The sequence below is a fragment of the Aulostomus chinensis genome, chromosome 11 (genome assembly GCF_037954235.1).
Source record: "Aulostomus chinensis isolate RoL2024-O1b breed Wild chromosome 11, RoL_Achi_v1.0, whole genome shotgun sequence".
Classification (NCBI taxonomy): domain Eukaryota; kingdom Metazoa; phylum Chordata; class Actinopteri; order Syngnathiformes; family Aulostomidae; genus Aulostomus; species Aulostomus chinensis.
In genome coordinates this window covers 12,221,134-12,242,273 of record NC_141330.1, presented here as the reverse complement: position 1 = coordinate 12,242,273, position 21,140 = coordinate 12,221,134, and the positions used below count along the sequence as shown (strand labels likewise).

The 21,140-nt window shown below is 42.7% G+C and overlaps 1 protein-coding gene across 1 annotated transcript; it reads right to left on the bottom strand.

Moving 5' to 3' along the window:
• Positions 1–830: 830 nt before the first annotated feature.
• Positions 831–5,629, bottom strand: LOC147253392 (transcriptional repressor scratch 1-like). Its single transcript, XM_086218565.1, has 2 exons — positions 4,713–5,629; positions 831–1,993 (listed from the first exon to the last, which is right to left on the bottom strand). Exons 1-2 carry the CDS (start codon positions 4,825–4,827, stop codon positions 1,266–1,268), a joined length of 843 nt encoding a protein of 280 aa, XP_086074691.1. The 5' UTR covers positions 4,828–5,629; the 3' UTR covers positions 831–1,265.
• Positions 5,630–21,140: the final 15,511 nt, after the last annotated feature.

The window sequence follows — 21,140 nt, the reverse complement described above, 5'->3', positions numbered from 1 at the left end:
ATGGTGAAATGTTGTAAGGGCCTAATCCAAAAATGATGTCATGCTAGAATTAGCCCAGATCTGCAAACGCTGCTTTTATCCTACAATAGGCCTCAAACCCAGCAGGCAGCTGATCCCAGCTTCTCTAGCCTACATCCTACGTTAGTTCTACACACTAAGAGGCAGGCAGTGCATAACAAGAGAGGAAAGACAGGACTTTTCTTTTTGTTTGTCTAACACTACATTGGCATGTTCCCTGATGTCTGTAATATTAGTATTCTTCTGTTTATGACTATAGGTGAAGTAAAACATACCTGATTTTTAAACTGCTATACAGTAGTAGGTAATACTTCATAACTTCATCATAAAATACCATGCATTAGGTGATTATTGCTTTTAAAGAGTCCTACGGAGGCTCCAAGAGAAAAATATTGCCCTCATGTTCTATCTATAGGATTTTGGCAAAAATCAAAAGCTTTTTTATGATGTTGGCATAGATTTCGTCTTTTTTTTTTCTTTTTTGCATGCAATAACTAAAAAGAACTTAATTGCAAAAACAAATAATACTTAAAAAAGTGACATATATGCTTTGGCCTGTAGTGATTAAAAAAAGAGTTTGGCAAATGTCCTACAAAAAGAACTTAAAGTGCAACTGATATGTAACAATGTATCAAATTAAATATAAACTTTCAATAAATTAATAAAAATGTTAAATAAATAAATACATGAATGAGTAAATAAACTGTATTTTTACCTCAGTGGTGGAGAGAATATGGTCACTTGGTGCAGCAGAGCATTATTATTATTATTATTACTATAATTATCACTATAACCCCCACCCCCCACCCCCACCCAAAAAAAAAAAAAATCAGAAGGAAGAACCCTGTCACTTCATTTCAGTGCAGGGAGGAACCCAGTAGATATCAGCGTACTGTTGTCATCATCCTCATCATCCATGTATAGTTTGTATCTTGATGCCAGAAGGAAGCCATGTTCATTATTGTCTCTGTCCGGAACCGACAGAGGAACAGGAGGTTTTTCGAGGAAGTGCATGCGTAGATCAGTTAAATCCTCAAGTGGGCAAATCTCAAGGAGAAAAATTGTGCTATCTTCTTCATCATGAATAGGCTCCAAGGGAAAGCGAGGTTGGTTGGGGGAGGAGGGGGAGTGTGTGGAGGTTAAGCAAGGTCATATTCTGACCAAAAAAATAGATTGTTCATGTCTGCAGGTCAGTTTGTAAGAATATTGGTAATTAGTGTCTGCAGTTTGTTCGTCTATGCAGGGGGTCATGCATCTAAGGGGCCAAGAGGAGAGAAGGGGCCTTTGAAGCAGGCAGACTCGTAGTGCTTGTTCAGGTAACTCTTGAGCGCGAAGGTCTTGTTGCAGCGTTTGCACTTGAAGTGCTTAAAGGCCGAGTGGGTTTGCATGTGAGCGCGCAGGTTTGAGCGGTCTGCGAAGGCCTTCCCACAGTGGGCGCACCCAAACGGCTTCTCACCTGTGTGAGAGCGCATGTGGCCTTGTAAGAGCCAAGGTCGACTGAACGCTTTCCCGCACACCTCACACTTGTGTTTGAGGTCATGCGTGAGCAGGTGCATGGCCATGGCTGGCATGGACACGTACACCTTCCCGCAGGTCGGACATTTCTTTGCCAGCTTGCTGTCCAGTGAGCGATGTGTCTGTTTGTGCCGGCTCAGGTTGGAAGACGTGGCGTAGGTTTTGCCACACTCGTTGCAGGTGTGCCTCTGGATGGTCCGAGGGCTGCCAAGGGCTTTCCGCCTCGAACGGCCATCTGTGATAAAGAAGGCATCGACCGTGTAACCCTCGCTCACTGCAGCGTCTCCGTTGATGTAACCATCAGTGATTTCTGAGCCGGGGCTGTCAGGAGATTCAGAGTCGGGGGCTCCGTAGTCACTGTGAATACCATCATAGAGGGGGTCAGGGGAGGGCACCTTGATCCCGCTGTCACTCTCGCCATCGTACACACTTGGGCTGATGTAGTCACTGATGTAACCAGCTGTTAGGGAAGAAGAAGAAAACAGTTTAGAGTGCACTGAAGCATATCTCTCCTCACAGAATCACTGTTCTCATAAAAACTGCACAGTCATTCATGTAAACAAGTCAATCAAACTAGCAAACATTCGATCAGTATCACGTCCCCGATGGTTCAGTGTGTTTGTTCAATTTAGGCAACATGACAGGCAGTGATTTCCTGCACAAGTGTACAACTCTACTTGTCATACACGTGAAAGGTTAAATTGGTAAACATTTACGCCGAGCATCTGTCTCTGCCCTGCACACGTGTAGCCAGCAGTGGAGGAAAAAAGAGACTTCAGCTTTAAAATTCATTTCTGTCATTTAAGGTTGCAAGTTCAAGTTAAAAGTCGATTTTGATAAAAGCTTAAGGAGCCGCTTTGAGATGTGAAAATGAGCGTCAGCACCAAGGACAGATCCAGAGCAGTGCAGGTCAGTGGTGCAGTGACAGCAGCGCTGCTCCACTGACTCGATGTGGTGACGTTTCACATCACTCGCTTTAGAACAGCGGGTCTCAGGAGCAAACTACAGGTCGTAAAATTCACCTTAAAGCCGCATGAATGCAAACACTAGTTGATGCTTGTTTGTTCCACGCATCTCTGAAGTAGGATTCTGTAAATGCAGCAGTGCATTTTAGGGGAATCATAGAAGATTCCTATGTATGATAGATACATAAAAGATACAAACATCTGCAGCAATTGTGAATGAACATTAGTTTACATGGAAAAAAAAAACCTGGTTCAGTGACGTCTTAACGTGGTGCGTCTTCACTCACATGTTCTCTGCTTAGCTAGCCAATCTGGATGTATCTATATGATTATATAAACCCTGCTCGTGTGCGTATATCAGGTTGTATGACTTCAGATATCATATTCAATAAATACATGACTAGATTTAGTTGTTCTTGCATCAGCAAATCTGGATTCATGCCATTTGTTTTAACTCAGCGTTCCACAGACAAACATCATCGTATTACTTTTCCTTTCATGTTTGATGTTTTTAAAATGCATGAAAAATGTCCTCATGTGCATTGACTTCCTGTTCTTTTCTTCGTGTGCTCTTAACCCTTTGGCTGATACTCAAATGTATCTGAATGCATGTGCGTAATGTGAGAAACATTGTTTCTTTCTCGTTTAAATGAACCAAATATGGATCTAGTGCCCACATCCGTAGCTATTTTTGTGCCACAGAGTTTGTTTGGTTTGCAAGGCTACATGAATTTGTCCGGACGATTATTCATCCTGTCCCCTCGGATTATCACGAGATGCAGAAGCCACAGCCCCCATGTGACACCTCCTATCCATTAACATGGGATAACAGCTACTTTATCTGCTCCCATCTGAGACACGAGATATCAATTATTCCCAGCTCCTTCAGGCAGAAAGTTGCTGGTAACATGCCGGCTGCGTGGTGGTGGCTCAAACTGCTCTGTTCTGTGTCATGCAGCCACACCATCTCATGTGGGACGGAAACAAAAGGAGCCGGGACAGGCGGCGCTGCTGCTGCTGCTGCTGCTGCTGCTGCTGCTGCTGCTGATGCTGATGCTGCTGAGGAGGCAGATCGCGTGTCAAACCGAGCAGGGCTTGTTAACCTCCACATTATAAATACACCGCTGACAGCTTTTTATCTCAGTGAGCAGCGAAATGCAGGTGAGAGACACACACACACACACTCAGAAAACACACGCTGAAGTGCAGCAACATGTCAGTGGCATCAGGATGGAAGCAAGACAGTAACAAACACGGGGGGAAAAACATCTGTTTTCCGTGTATAAATGTGAGGGCGCCGTTTTAGTGGGTGTATTGAAGTTCACAGCTCCAGAGCAGCACGAAACAATGAGTCACAACACTGTCGCTGTAGGATAAATGCAATGAGGCGCTGCCTTGTTATGCCTGGCTCTGATTACAACAGAATCAGATGTCGGTAACTGTGAGATTAAGAGCCTCTCTGTCTGAAATAATCTGACATAATACAGCAGCTTCTGCAAGCACACTGAGAATAATGCATTTATCTTTTATTTAAAAAGAAAAAAGCCTCATGGCTCGAGGTATCGCTGTGCAGAAACCTGCTAACACTGCAAAACCTGGTGAGCACACCTGAGGAGGAGCTGAGGGGTTGCAGAATGAAAGGACGCGTTCTACTTTGATTAGAGCCTGATTTAATGACATCGGAAGGAACCATGGCACTAAAACCACTGCTGGTGGTGGTTGAGGTCACATGTTACAAAAAAAGAGCGGCAATATCTGCTCAGATGATTTGAGAAGACAAACCTGTAGAGACTTTTCATGGTGGTCAACAGCTTTTAGGTTCAGCCTTTATTTTGAACGAGTAAAGGGACACAGTGGACGGGAACTATAGCAAATATTTAGTTTCCTTTGAGGGATGTGGGGCTTAATCTGGGGGAGGCGTTGACATGACATGACAACCCTGTTCTGTCCGCTGATCACTGGCGGTTATATTATCTTCCTTAAGCAGCTAATTATATTGACCAGGCAGCAGACAAGTGTAAAACTATCATAGCGGACAAGTGTGACGCAGTCTACGAATAAACTTATCCAAAACTATTGAAACACTTCCAGATTCAGGTCTTTCAGACACTTTTTTTTTCTTTTTTAAAAACTCATAGAGAATCGTAGTCTCATCCATGAAGCAAACAGCAGCCTCTATCAGACACCTGTTAGGGTTCGTTAGTCCTGACCTACCTTTGTCATGGAGCCGCAGGCTGAGGTCTGCCCTGGGCCGGTACGCGTTCTCCAGATCAGTCCCGGAGGAGAAATCATCCAGCTTCACCTTCTTCACCAAGAAAGATCTCGGCATGTTGGTGCGGCACCGACACACACACGCACGCACACACACACGCACACGCACACACACAGCCGCACACTCACGAACACAGCGAAACACACGCACAAATACAACGACACACACGCTCACAAACACAACCCAGCACCGATGGCCTGGCCAGCGTGCTGGTGGTCAGAGACAGGACACGCAAGGCAGGACGAGGTTGTCTGCAGGAGGAAGCTGAAGAGGAGTTCGGTGTGTGTGTGTGTGTGTGTGTGTGTGTGTGTGTGTGTGTGTGTGTGTGTGTAGCCTCTGTGACTGACTCACAGAGAGAGAGAGAGAGAAATGCAACTTCAGCACCGGACAGCTCCCTCCGGGGGGCTGGCCTCGCGCTCCCCGTGCTCGTGGGCAGGCGGCAGACCGGGTGACTGAAGCTCGCGTGCAGGCGAAAGATCAAAAACCATAACCGGCGGTGGAAGACACCCTGCACCGATCTCCCCTGCTTCCAGGCCTTTTAAAAAAAGAAGAAGATGTGGAGGAGGAGGGAAAGACGAGGAAGGACGATGTTGGAAGCTTTTCAAAAGGAAAGGTAGCACCTTGTCCTTCTCTCTCTCCGGTGCAATAATAGTCCTTAATTCCTGGTTAATAGCGGCTAGTCAGCTCGGTGAGTCCTCACAGGAAGACCCCCTCAGCATCCCCCGGTCTGTCGGTCTCTCTCTCTTTCTCTCTCTCTCTCTGCCTCTGTCTCTCTCTCTGTCTCTCTCTCTCTCTGTGTCCTCCCTCTCTTCCCCTCCGTCTCTCTCTCCGTCTGTCTGCAGCTTCCGCGAGGTGCTCCCGTGAGTGTGCCGTCGCGCGATCAGCTGTTGGCATTTATAAGGCGCACGGAGAGAGAGAGAGAGAGAGAGAGAGAGAGAGAGAGAGAGAGAGAGAGAGAGAGAGAGAGAGATGGATAGACACACGGGCAGAGGGGGTGCTTAATTTAATCCATCCCACTTCTCCGGGGAGCGGCGACTGGCCCGGATGATTTATTGAAGCTGTTATCACCCCCTCTCTCTTTCTCTTTCTTTCTCTGTCTCTCATTCTCTCTCCGTCCTCCATCTCTCTTCATTTGTGCGTGTGTGCGCGCGTTGTAGTTTTAATGTGTGTGTGAGGCGAGGCGCCATGTTTTGGAGAGATAAGAGTGGAAATTATTTTTTTCGAGCACTCATCGATTTTATTCAACAATAAATATCGTCCCATTCCGCTGGGGTTTTTTTTTTTTGGGGGGGGGGGTGTCTCTTTGTCCCTCGTCTTTTATCAGTCTATCATTTTTTCCTCTTTTTTGAGAGGGGAATATTAACTAGCATGCTGAGAGTCTTCGTAATTACCATTAATGTGGCCCCGAAGGCAAATGGATGTAGACCAAATGGAGTGTTTTATAGTGGCTGCTGGATTAATACGGGAGTATTATCTGCTCCAGGGTCACACCGGGTTCACCGCAACACCGAGGACTGGCTCTTCTTTGTGTCAACATTATGTAATAACAACAAAGATCATTTTAGAAATAGAACTGTCTGTTCCTCTGTGAATAAAAAAAAAAGGAAAAAAAATCAAAAAATATATCATAACTGCTATAGAAGATATGGATCCATAACTTTTCTGAACAACAGGCTTGATTGGTGTACTCTGAGAATTAGAACTCAAAAATCGAAAATACTGGTTTGAAGTGACATGTTTTGTTCCTTTAACTTTAACCCTGAAGGTTTTTTTTTTTTAAGCAGTACAAAGTCCTGATAAACTATAGAACTATATCTTGACTCCCTGACTCAGGAGTGGAGAGAGAGTGATAGAGCGAGAGAGAGGGAGACGCTGGACATCTGTTAAAGGTTAGATGAGCCTCAGTGGATGTCGACCACTTAAAGATCAAGCATCCGCAGAGATGTGAAAGTTTAGCACCAAATTCTGCTTATCAGAGTTGGTGCTGCCCCCGTTATCACCTTGCTGAGTCGCTGTCCTTATCAAATATGACTCATTGTTCCAGTAGCAGGGTACACCAGCGTGTCTGAGAGACACTTCAATGGGTTAAAGGGCTCCATCAGATGGAGACGGGGGATGTTGTGAGAGAGATATTTGGAGAAGGATGCAGAAAAGTCAGAGATCTCATATAGAAGTGGCTTGCTCCATTGGAGATCTTCAGGGGGTGTTAAAGGGACAAAAGGGCCACATACGCGGTAATAAGTACATTGAAGTTCATATGTTTCCGTTTAATATTGATTCCTGTGTGTGTGTGTGTGTGTGTGTGTGTGTGTGTGTGTGTGTGTGTGTTTTGCTACCACCAGTCCATCTGTTGTCCTTAATCAGGGGAAGAGCAGATGAGTTCCGTCACCTGGAGACTAGCTCAAGGAGGGCCAATTAAACACATACACAACTGGCTTAACACACGCACACACGCACGCACGCACACACACACACACACACACACACCCCTCTACAACAACTGTCAGTCGACTGAAATAACCTACAACATTAGCAACATATTTCATCATCATTAGAGGGCATGTGAACACGAACACACACTCACACAATCCAGCAGCTACATGTATACACACAGCTCGTATAAACACACACACACACACACACACATGCAGATTACTGTTCACACTTTTGAAATTAGATTTTGACTTAAGAAGGTCCTTTGGTGTTTTCAAACTTATATCTGTGACAAGCTAGATCCTACAAGCCAAGACTAAGCGTCAGGGTGCTAGCGAGTCATTCACTGAGTCTAGATCAGATCCAGGATGTGAGAGTAATTTCTAAAGATGGAAGAGACAATATTTCACTACAGTGCACATGAGCGTGAACTGCAGCCAAAAGCAGCAGGTTCTGAGTGTCATCCTCACACTTCTCCAGCGGCATCGCACTTTATTTGTAGGAAAGAGGAGTTTCATTCAGTCAGCTGGAGTCAGAATTTAACTTTAAACGTTTTACCCCCCCCCCGTGTTACTCAAGTAAGCCAGTATGTGAACAAGTTACAATCAGAAAGATGAAAAAGATTCTTATGTGGTTGCTCTTTTGCAAATATCGTTTTTTTATGAATGAATGAATGAAATTTCATATCGCACATGTAAAGATAAATAAAAATAAATCCAAACGAGAATGGTTGTAATGTGAAATAGTTGATTAAACTTAGTAAACAACACACACACACACAAAAAAAACACTACACGTGTGCAAAGGAAAACATGCAGTTAGGAAATGTTGTGATATAATAATGTTAAATAATTCATTCATAACGATAACAAATAATCAAGTTTTTTTTAAAGCCATTGGGGTTTTTTTGGTCAGTGTGTTTCAGCAAATAGAGTTCTTGTTTGTTTTGACAACCACAGTAAACGCTTCATGTCTCCTCTGCGGCGAATTCCACTGCAGCATAGCTCAGGAGCTAAAGTGACCGTGTAGTAATCAAAGGATTGCCAGTTCGATCCCTGCTCCCTCCAGAGGCCGTGTCCAAGTGTTCCAGATTACAATACTGGATCCCGAATTGGTCCTGATCAGTAGGTTGTAGATGCACGTGCTGGCTTCTATGATTCACCCTCTACTAAGCGCTTTGTGTACTGGAAAAGAAGAATTTTATTTTTCGTTATGAAAGTTCCACCGCAAATTTACTTGGCAAAAGAAACATTTTTAAGAAAGTTTTATGTGAGTGGAAGAAAGGAGAGGAGGAGACGGTCAATGTAGCAGCATATTCATTATTAAAAAGACGCATGATAGAGGACATTCCTCTGTGTGTGTGTGTGTGTGTGTGTGTGTGTGTGTGTGTGTGTGTGTGTGTGTGTGTCTCAGATGCTGCTCTCTGAGGTTTGCCGTGATAGATGTGCTGTTTGCTTTTAATGGATGCTGTGTGCCATGTCGAAAGCCGACACATGTATGTGTTGTTCTCCAAACTTGGAGCCGCTGTCCAGCTGGTCTGTGTGTGTGTGCGTGTGTGTGGGTGTGTGTGTATGTCACGGGCAGCTGCTGTTCGCCATCTCATCCAATACCCCATCATGTTTAATAGTCCATCCCACACACACTTCTCTTTCTCTGTTTGTGTCTTTTTCATATGTCGCAAAGTATTGCTAGAATGCTAGTAGTTTCATTTTTACTTATTCTGGATTATTTAAACCCAGATTAACGGTTCACATTTGATCTTTTTCTCTCTCAGGCATTTAGATTTTACAGTCTAAAGAAAATGTTCCCTCAGAAAATCAAATTATACTTCAGTCTCCTCCTCTCTCTGCTTCACTTCTACTCTAGTATTTCCATCTTTTGTGAAGGTGAGCCTCGCTCTGTTCTGTCCTAAAGCTGTTCTGTCGCAGTAACGCTAAATATTGCTGAGCAGCTCTTCTCATCAGGCACACACACACGCACACACACATGCACACACACACATAAAGACAGATGCACATACACACTCACACACACATGCACACTTGCAGACACGCAGAAGTGCTGGGCTAGGGGAGAAATGTGGCCTGTTTCTTTGCAGTTTTTGATGACTCCTGCTGTACTGGTGAAACAGAATGCAGCGTACATTAGCACAGGATAGAGTGTCCCAAAAGAGGAGAGGAGAGGGGGAGAGGAGAGGAGAGGAGAGGAGAGAGGAAGGGAGAAGAGGAGAGTGGAGAGAAAAGGGGGAGAGGAGAGAAAAGCGGAAGTTTTCCAGCTTTTGAAAAACATCTGGAGCCGCCATTCACAAAACAATTCACATCCATTCACTTGAAAAATTTCATGATGTCATTCAGCCTCTGTTGGTGATTTAATAACAGAGTAAATCAGATAAACCGTCCAAAACCTCCAACCCAGTCAGTTAGGAGAAAATGTTTTGCTGGTATGATGATCTAAGATGGTTCATGACAGTATAGTTTATTTTTCGAAAACAACCAGATAAAGTAAATGCAAGAGTTACTTAAAATATTGTTTTCAATGATAAGCATGATAAATAACTTCTAGATTTAAACCGGATGTAATGAAGCCTTGCAAGTTAGTCCATAAACATTTCCGAACAGGCGTTCCCGCCCGGCGTTGATGACTTACAAGCCATCTGTCTGTCTGAAAAACTCTATTAACAAAGAAGATAGTAACTCTTCAAAATTGAAGTCTTTACAGAACTGGCAGCGAGAGGCCTGGCAGATCCAAAGCCATTAATACAGACATTCCTTTTACTGTTGGTTGAGGATGTAACATTGATTAGGTTTAGGCACAAAACTACACAGTCGGGAGAAGCTAATGGTTCGGGCTGAAATACAAATAAATTAATTTAAAGAAAACAGCTGCTACTGTCTGGCTGTCTCACTCCTGGCTCAATATTAGCTGTGTGTGTGTGTGTGTGTGTGTGTGTGTGTGTGTGTGTGTGTGTGTGTGTGTGTGTGTGTGTGTGTGTGTGTTGTGTGTGTGTCAGTATGAAGAGTGAATGAGAACAGGTTAGGCTAATAGGACAAAGCTTCGGGCAGCTATCGGTGTCAGCAGGGAGGAGAAGAGCTGCAGGTCAACAAGTGGCAACATGCAAGACTTTATTAAGGAGGATAAATCAGGGAGAAGGAAGACTTCCTCGGCTTAATAAGTCAACTAAATTAATTCTAATGAAAAGTAGAAAAAGATCATTTGTTCTAAAATGTCTAACCAGTAGTTTCTGCTTTATTTGTTATGTCTGGGAGTTCCTATATGATCCAAAGCACGGTCATATCTTTGCATGAACGTACGCGCAGCTTTTTGCTGTAAATCTACAGGTAGCCACTTGCGCATGTGTTCATGCTGGTCGACACACACACTAGTAATGAAAGGTTAATGGATCCGACCATGAAACACTTTTTTTCGTGTGTTTTGACGACACACACGCTTGCCCTTCTTTTGGATTTTGGTTGAAGGTGAGGTTTTGTACATTTAATTCTAGAATGAACCTTTAAATGTTATTTTTTTTAACAAATCATTCCGTTTTTCAGTCACTCAGTGGTCATATAACCTCGAACAATGCAATAGAATTCAGCAGAATCCTGATTCTTCTTCGTGCATTTAAGCTTTTTTTTCCTAATGTCTGATCAACTAAAAATCACAACATTTCCATCTACGCATAAAGCTTGTCTGCACTGTTTTTTTAAATAAATGAATACACTCATCTTCCACATGGAGGAAATTATAATTGCCGTCATTTCCCGACCTGGCAGACACGCTGCATTATTCACTGTTGGTGCACACATGCTGTTTATTTCTCAGTCTGAGCAGCCTGATCTACACAAACCGCTTCATTAGTTCAATGGATGTTTCAGAGACAGAAGATAAGTGAGCTCTTGATGAAGTGATTGGTTCCAGTTTCGAATCTAAAAGTAAAACGTTCACCCTGATTCTTTTCGTTAACTGCATGTACTGTCCAAAAAACCCCAAAAACAGGTCTGATACACATAACCACGTGGAAAAGCATTTCCCTTTCTTTCTCACTCTTGTATTTCCCTAAACTCTGTCTGACCCACAGCACAAGAGAGATTTCTCTTCCTCTCTTCATCTTGGGGTAATTGTGTGAATCAGGAGAGATTGCATTTACCCAGACAGCTGAGTGGTGAGCTGGCAGGGTAATAAATGGCCTGATAACCAGCACTACTCTGATCCCTCTCAACACAGAAATAAGAACAAAAAAATCATTACCTGCCCCAGACAGGCCCATCCTGCGATGTCACATGTGATAAAGAGAGACATATTTCGGAAAGAGGGGAAGGGGTAGGAGGGGTGGAGATGGAGGGGGATAAATGGATAGAAGAGTGATGGAGTAAGTAAAAGAGCGATAGGTACGATCCGGAGACATTTTTATTTGTTTTACAGATTGCTCCGTTTCTTCATAGTTTTTGGCGATGGAGCAGAGAGACTGTAGTTGAATCCATTTAAAACAATAAATAGAGGCAGCGAACATGTTTAAAGTGTGATTTAGAGGGGAAGTCGGGAACAATACACGAGCACCAGAGAGATTTAAAACAGGTGGAATGTTAGTTTTACGACTCTCTGTTTACCTCTAAGCAAGATCAAGCGTATCCAGTAGATAATCGAATGTTTTGGAAGGTAAATCAAACACGTGCACACGCACAAACACACACGTGCTTCTTAGAGGAGTATGCAAATCACAGGCTTTGCAATTGAAACTGACAGGACATGTTTAGGTCCCGAGGTACAGAGGGAGCCGCTTCAGCAGCAGCAGATTGATGGCTATAGGTTTTGGACTGAAACACATGACTATGAAGTGTGTGTGTGTGTGTGTGTGTGTGTGTGTGTGTGTGTGTGTGTGTGTGTGTGTGTGTGTGTGTGTGTGTGTGTGTGTGTGTGTGTGTGTGTGTGTCTCCTCATGGGAACCAAAGACCGTTGCTACAGTGGCAAAATGTCATTTCTGACTTCCATGTTAAGGTAAGAGTTAAGGTTAGGTTAAAATCAAAATTAGGAAACAATTAAGATTAGGATTATCAGTGCTCAAGTCATCTGTCCACTGTGAGTGGAAGTCAATGGGATGCTCTACTAAAGAAGCTGCGAGAACAAATGAAGCGCACAGCCAACAATTCACAAAGTTGCTCAGGAGTCATCAGCAAATACATTCATTGATTTTAATCTTCATTATTTTGTCATCAAGTGTGCAGCTTGTTCATTGTACCCCCAAATGGCCAAAAATTTATGGTAAAAAGGGTCACACACCAGTCTTTTTTCCTGCGTTCTTCCATGATAAAAGTATCCATCTCCTTCTATGCTGTTGATGGAAATATTTTTTCTGTTGACAATCAGGAAAAGACACCAGCGTTGTGCACAGAACTCAGTCGTGAGTCCAAGGACCTCTTGTTCTTCCTCCTCTCCATCCTCCTCCTCCTCGTCTTCCTTCTCATCTCTGAGTGTATCCAGTATTATCAGATTTCATTTTTTTTCATTTCATCCTGCTCTACTATTGCTTTTCAGATCTTTTTCATCTTCCACACCGGCAGCCGTAGAGTCTCGCACACGCACAAACACAAACACACATTCACGTAGATGCTCACATGATTACAGAAATGCATATGTACCCTGCAGGGACACACGACACACTTCATGCTCACACATACACACACACACACACACACACACACACACACACACACACACACGCTTTAGAAGACGTCACACTGACTTTACACATCACTCAGTCTTAACATCACTTCCTCTGCCTTAACCTTTACCTTAAAACAATTTTTGGGCAAAACCAGAATGATTGGTTATTTGGGGTTTTTTGAGTCCCTGCAATGTAAACAATATAAACAGATGTACAGGATGTCCCTACATGAGTAACACACACACACAAACACACACACACAGTGTGGATGCTTGTATCCCCGAGGCGGAGCAGTAGCATCAGTGGCAGCCTAACATTCCATCAGCAGGACAACACATGACTATTCTGTTGAAATGATCTCGTGTTTTTGTCAATACTGTTAAATCAGCTTTATTTACCCCCAGAGGACAAACACTTTACTAACACACTTCTGTTATGAAGCAATGACATGGACTTTGAATGAACCCATTACATGATCATATATCTTTTTTTTTTTTCCTTTTCTTTCTTTTCCTTTTTAAAAGAGCTGCCATTTCACAGGTATCATTTTTATGTCGCCTGCACAGTAAAGTCAGATAGAGGACCCCCCACCCCCGAGTCATCACGTCCCTGTTGTTACATTTATCTAGACAACACAAAAACATAATCATATGAACCATCAAGGATGATAAGAACGAAAGGGAAGATAAAATAGATTTACACAAATGAGGTGGGGAGAGCGTTGAGAAGGTGAACAGTAAAGTTGAGTGAGCCCTTGACTTTTTTTCTTCTTCTTTTTTTTTTGGTCTAATTCTGGGACAAAGGCGGTTAGGTTTGTCTCCAGGGTTTCCACTCGTGTTTGGAGAGTGCCTGTATGTTTTGTTTGGGGGTTTTTTTGGTTGGTTTTTTTTTTTATGTATATGTGTGTGTGTGGCTGTGACCTTTCATAGATCGCAAGCATGCAGGAGCTGCGCGGCGCATGGGAATATGGCTGCTGCTGCTGCTGCTGCAAGTGAATTATGTTCAGGTTTATGCAGTGAGAAGTGCTATGCTAAACTATTCAAAGGTCGTTCCACATTCTTCCTCTGGTAGGGAGATGAGTACCCGTGATGTTAGCATCACTGAAGGCCAGTTTTCATATGCCTGCTTTGAATAACTGTACTCACTAAAGGTGTATTACCATCTTTAAAAAAAAAGAAAAGAAAAGAAAAATAAGGTGGTAACATAATAACACAAAACTATTTGGACATCTTTATTACTCAGTGGTTGTTTTTTGATGCCTCGTGTTATTGTTTACATGTTCTAACTGACAGAACCCCCGTGTAGAACCTCTGTCAGGGCTTTTTTTTAGAGCGGGAAACGGACTACAGGTTTATTTGTTTGGCACAAGCTAGGCAGCTTGTTTGTTTTCACCGTGGTGCAGATTCATAAATGATCGAATGATTTCTGCAACCACCGCGGTGGTGATGTAAATACCGAGGCGGTTCAACAATGAAAAGAACTAAACGTAATTATGGTGAGCAGCGCTTTAGAGAACTCATCCTCTGCCTGTTCTCATTACTCTTCTTTTAGCGATCTAGGAATTTATGTCCCAGTAAAAGCTGTAGCAAAATTCCTATTCAATTTGACTTAATATTATAAGGCCCTGTGTGTAATTACCACCCAGGCTGACGGAGTGGGGGAAAAAAAAAGGAAAGAAATATCTCCCTCCAGTGAGATCATTGGCTGATTGTGCCTTGCTGTTCCGAGGTCAGTTTTCAGAAACAAGGAAATAGAACCTTTGTCCAGCCTGTCTCAGGAGATCAGGGCCGTCTCGGTGTTTCAATCACAATTTAACCCCCCCCCCTTTTTTTTTTTGTTTTAACAAATGTATTTTATTTTCTTTGCTTTTATTTGTTTACTCTTTTAGTGTAAGCAGGTTGAATCTGGTCTGATCCGAACAATAGGTCAGAGATCATCACCATCTCAGAAGATTTGTGTGTGTGTGTGTGTGTGTGCGTGCGTGTGTGTGTGTGTGTGTGTGTGTGTGTGATATCTTTGAGAAGAATCTGATATGGCTGCTTTTGCTGTTGCTGCCATATGTGTGATGTATCATGAATGACAGTGTGGTGAGCGCTGCATTTATTAGACATTCAGCATGAGTTTACTTAGGTTTTCACACTGATGTAACGCTGAGCTGCATCTGTACGACAACTAACTACTACTACTCTACTACTGCAAGCATGAGTGTCATATATAGCCTCAAACCACGAACCAATCGTTAACTATTTTTTTAATTTTCTTGTTTATTATTTGGGAAAGAATTTTCACACTGGCAAATATGTAAATAAAGTGTATCGTCTCCGTCTGTGGCGTGGTCATTCATGAGCGACCTGATAGCTGAGACGAAATATTGAACCTATTGAAGTGGTAATTAGAACCAGGTTTTGAAGAGAGAGCTGCTTTGTTATGTGAAACCCCCCTGTCCGTCATATTTGTGAACTGAATCAAATCATTCTCGAGTTCATTTGCAAATTAACCATCATTTTACTTTTAACTCTTGTTTTATGCAAGTCTGTGTTCTATTTTAAAATATTGCTAATTACAAAATGACCATATGATCATCCATATGGCTCTTTCTAATTGTGTTTCTTCTCATCTGTCAGGAAAAAAGCCCCGGCTCTCTCTGTTTTTACGCCTGTCTTCTACCGTGCAAGCTCAAACCTCTGAGTTAGCGGACAAAGCTGAGAAACTAACAAAAATATCACCTGGATTTGTTCCATCATCATCATCTCTCTCTCTCTTTCTTCTTCACTTCCTATTATGCCTTTGCCAATTCTTTTTAAATGTTTATGCTCATTTGTTCACCTGTTTCTTTCTTCCTGATCCTTCCTCAGAAGATATTTGTCTGCCAGGACATCATCATAATGATTTAGTGCCAGGAACCTGCAGAGATCAACCTCAAGTGTTTTTTTTGTTTTGTTTTGTTTTGTTTTGTTTTGTTTTTTCAACTGAAGAGTAGCCTCAGGTGTCAGGTCTAACTCTGCAAAACTGAAACGTTCTGGGAAATTCTTCACTTATGTCCGAGTGTTTAAGCCTTGTGCCAGGCAATAATTAGTTTAGCTTGGCAAAATGTGTTTGGCCTCACCGTACCAGACATTTACTAGACAGAAATTTGCTTGGATGGACGGCTGCTAACAAACCCACCACCGATATGTTCATTTTAGTTAATGTCACACCTTAGCGGAAATGGTTCTCAACCAAATTGTACTCCGTAGCGAAACAACCCCCATACATCATGTAAGTGAATGGCGAGGAGGTGTAGTGGAGATGCAAAGCACGAACAGGAGAATGGGCCGACCTCATCACCTGGCTGCAAACTCATGTCCCAACACACACCAACTCACTGCAATCACTACTTGGCTAAAGAGTCGCACCTGCCAACAAGTGGCAGATCACCGTGCTTGATTGTGCTTGTTATAGAAGCAAATCACTGCTAAGTAGCTTTTTCTACGTTTAAAATGGACATCTCACGCAAAATAACTTGTTTTATTTTGATCACAATTTTATCACAATCTCAACACCATTCAATGCGCAGGCAAGAATCAAAGTGTTTTCCTCTGTGACTTGGCCGAGCCATCCTACCATGCACATGTTGCTGGTAGGACAGTGTTAGCAGGTGCACAACCGCCGCTCATCAAAAGACTTTGGATCGATTCAGTCCTCCGGTTCTGTTACACTGATCCGTGAATCTGTGTCTTGGCTACCAAAGGTCAGGGGCACTAACTTCCTGGGGTTGTGTTATCACTGTGAGGTCGCCCAGCTTACTGAGACATTTAGTGTCATTCGTGTCCCTAACCCCATACTTCCATACTACATACTTAAATTTTCAAATTGAGTATACTGAGCATACTGTGTACTCAATCGCGCAATGCTCAAGTTTTGAGGGTGCAGTGCTGTCCCAGACTGCCGCACAGCGCACTCACTGGAAATGACGATGCGGCGTCTTCTTCTACGCCGATTTGTGACCAGCTAGCACCGCATCAGCATCAGCTAATTACCGCCCCCTTTTGTCTGCGCTTGTTTGTCGATTTTTGATGCAGTAAAACAGCAAAATGAATGGTCATTGCACATTGTTACGCCACAATCTGCGACAACAATGCGATGTCCTCCTTCTATTGGTTGAAGATGCAACGATATGTAGAGTTTGATATGTGATCTTTTTGGCAAAACATTTTGGTGACAAGTCATTTTATTTTTCAAACCCGCGTCCACACGGAATTTCAAACTTGTCCCCGTTATTTAATGTAAAGATGACTCCATACAAGTCAGTGTCGACCGACTCTCACCACAGCTGTCTGCCGCCATTTTTATCGATGAAATGAGTGCAGCGAGTGTCCACAGTCGCATACTCAAAATCAGGCCCAATTTGAGTACATCATCCGGGTACTTTTGCACACTCAATTTTCGCATGCTGTCCATAGTGTTTTCCATTTTGAGTTGAGTACACTCAAAATTCTAAGTATTTAGTATGGAAGTATGCGGTTTGGGAAACACCAGAAGTTTTAGCTCATAAATTGTTTAATATTGATGCTGGTCTAGAGCCAACCTAGATGTTCCCAAACTTTATTTTAAGCTAGTCCCAGTTCCAGTGTTTGATTTATTTTGAATATCAACATCACTAACCTTTCCTGTTATTTGTATCATCACGTATTTTGCTCGTGAAACTCCTATACGCCCACTTCTTCGGATCCCTCTGTGATACAGTAAGGCCAAACATTTTGTCGTCACCCTGCTAATTCAGATATATCAGGCAGAATAATTTTTCATTATCTTATGTAATGTCACATAAACTATTTATCACCTGAAAGTTAACCAATGTTCATTTTCACTGATTACGGCGATTACCTGCTAATAATGTGCGCATGATCCATTTAATGCTTGATGAACACTGCTTTAATTGCAGCTGCTGGCATTTAATAAAATCTGTACAAGTTTCAAATAATCGCCACACAAAATCTCGCCTGTTATTTGAATGACTGATGTAGTATTAATATTAGAGGCTGCTCATTCATTCATTTAGCTGCAGCTTCCTGTAGCAGTAAACCGGTGCTCCGTCAGCTACATCCACCTGCATGTGTGCACAATATAAAGCAATAGTTCTCCTCTACATACATCTCTTTACCAACTTTGTCCCTCCTTCTTTGCTGCCCTTCCCCTCATTCTCTCACTCTCTCTCTCTTTCTCGCTCTCTCTCTTTCCCCCTCCCCATCTGTCGCTCTCTCTCTTTTTCTCGACACTGGCTCGGTGAAGATGGATCACTCTGTGTCTGTCAGCAGTAGTATCACAGAATGAGAATGTATTGTCTGCTGTCTCAGATAATAAATGCTTCTATCTACGCTACTGTTCCCAGTCATAATAGATGGGCCATATCTACACAGCTTCTGTTTATGAGATTATCACAGCCCTCTGTCGTCGTTGTCCCCCCTCCCCCCTTCAAAACCCCGACAGGAGAGATGGAGAAATTACTTTATCGCTAGGGGGGCCTGAAAGTTATCATTTGTGAGGAATTCGACGAGTGGGAGCTTTGTGAATTGGCAGTTACTGCCACTTCTGCTGTGGTGTCACACAAGGCGAGAGACTGAGCACAGAAGCAGGAGAGGTTAAATTGTTCTGTGATTGCTCTTTTATGCTCCTTGAATGGGTGATGTGTTATTGAGAGAGGCCACCTGAAGGAGGGTGAAAGAGATTAGCATCACGTCAAACTCTTTCCTCTCTCCCTCTCATGCTACATCGCCACTTATCATTTTTATCTCGCTTCGATTTCTTTTGAGCATGAAGTTGGTTCATGCAAGTAATCGCATACAGATCTCATAGTGCTGCTGCTGCTGCTGCTGAACACATGATTAAGACGTTCCCAGCTCACTCCAGAAAGCTGCATATTCAAAGCTGGTAAATGAAGGTGTGGGAATTAGTCAATGGTCACTGTTGAACAAGGCTGCCAGTCATTAGAGGGCGTCTGTGTGTGTGCATATGTGTGTGTGACATTTATTACCGCTGGTCACTGAGGGAGACTGTTGACATTTGACCTCCGGCTTGACCGCCTGACCCCGGCTTGACCTTGCTGTCTGGCCCAGACAAACAGAACAGAGGGTCTCACTGGCTCAGGCTGCCGACTGATGGTTCTCCTCCCCTCTTCTTGGCAAGAAGCCTCGATGCGAGTCTGTCCGCCACAGGACGGGAGTGGGACGAGCCTCCACCAGAGGCTCAGCATAGACAGAGATTTGGAACATGTGGCACTCTGTCAGACACATCCTTCATAATTCCACAACATAACAATTAAAAAAACAGAACATAAGATAAGTGACAATCCAACTGGAAGACTCATCTGTGTTTAGTGCAGAACCGTGACAGCTTTCTATCCTGTATTTGGCTAAAATCACTGACCGATATTTCATCTTTGTCCAGTGCTCTGACCAATGGCTCTAATTGGCCCGAGACCTGAACACGAGCTTAAATTGGCTGTTGGCCCCGTCCATATGAGCAGAAGGGACAGTTGGCGCCGAGCCGTGCCGCCTGCTCTGCTGCACATGTCTATTAATCTGAACTACTGTAGAGTTTAGCTTGAATTTTACCTTCACACAGAACAAAAAATGTCCGATTTAAAAAAGGTCATTTTACATGAACAATATAAATGCACACATGCGATTACATGACATTTTTTAACACCTTAACTTGTCATGTCATCAGCAGAAAAACAGTTTTTTAAATTGACTTCTGTATACAAAGTTGCTATTAGTGTTTATTATGCATACATTTATATGTTCACTATGTTTGTTTTTTTTCATTATATTGGGTCCAAAGTTATCAAAAACATACAATCATGTCAAAGTTTAACTTGCACAGGTCATCTTAGCACAGAGTCATGTTATCATAAGACACTTGGCAGGTCAATACAAGCTTCTATAGGGCCTTAAATATACAAACATCTTACGTCTGATACCGTCCCATAGTCAGTGACATCATCAGCAAGGTTCTTCACAATTGTTAAGTGTGGGAAATGATTAGTGAGCACATCAGCATTTTGGTATTAATTTATAATTCAAGTAAGCAAACTTCACTAAGAACAGCACCTATAGTTAGAGACTTCAGTTTTGATTTTATCATGTGGTAGCTAGATGTCGCAAACGTGAAGGTCTGTCTGTTTCTGCACCCTCTGCACCCTTCAAGACTTTTCCTTCTTTTCCATATTCTTTCTCTCTTTTTTTTTTCCAAGAGTCCAGAAAAGACCAAGTCTGCAATTATGAGGTTGAGTCAGAACTTCCAGATTCAGCTCATATTCTAAAGACAAGTGTGCTGATGTCACCTAAAAATATAAAGTAGAGACCCCACCCCCACCCCTGTGCGCCCATCGCAGTTAAAAATGTCTCACCTGCATTGTAACGGTTTGCAGGCCTTGAAAAATGTCAACATACACAAAAGAAGACAGCAGCAGCAGCAGCGCGTGTGCATCTATATGTGCAGTTACGTCTCACAGAATCCAACAATGGATGTGAAATGTATGTTTGAACACTCAGACATCCTAGGTTTTGACTGCATGTGAAGTCATCAGCTGGTGTTTGAGGGGAACATCCATCTAGCTGTCACACTGGAGTCCATGGGGAGAGACAGGCTAATACTGAGACTAGACACCACATGCATATACACACACACACACACACACACACACACACACACACACACACACCTTATCTTTGTCTGGCAGACCATTGGTTACTCATTAGATACAGAGGGTAAAGACACAGACGGGAGACAAAGAGCAACAACGCAAAGGCTCTTTGATTTTCTTCCTCACCACTTTCTAGGCTGTTGTGAAAAAAAACTCTCACTTTCTAATTTTTACACTCCTCCCACTTGCTGTCAGAATCTTATGACATGGAATTTATAAAGTAAACATTTCAGTGTTTGCTTGATAATGATTATGATGATTGACTTTCTTCAGAATGGGTAACATGATCAGTTACAACTGGCACAGACGATGTAAAAAACCTGAATAAACCTTATACAGACTGAATAATATGGACCACAGTATTTGATATAATGTCATTTTGAATCCATTTAATTGTAACGTTTAAGTAGTTTGAGAAGGTGTAGAGTATTAATTAGGAATAGAAATACTTGTATTATGTTGTTTTTTTTCACTAGACACGGAAACTAGATTTGATTCTGTTAGTCATGTTATATTTATAGTAGCTTGTTGATACTGAAACAGAGAAGAGGTTGGAGTTGTGATGTGTGTGTGGAGTGCGTCTGTATC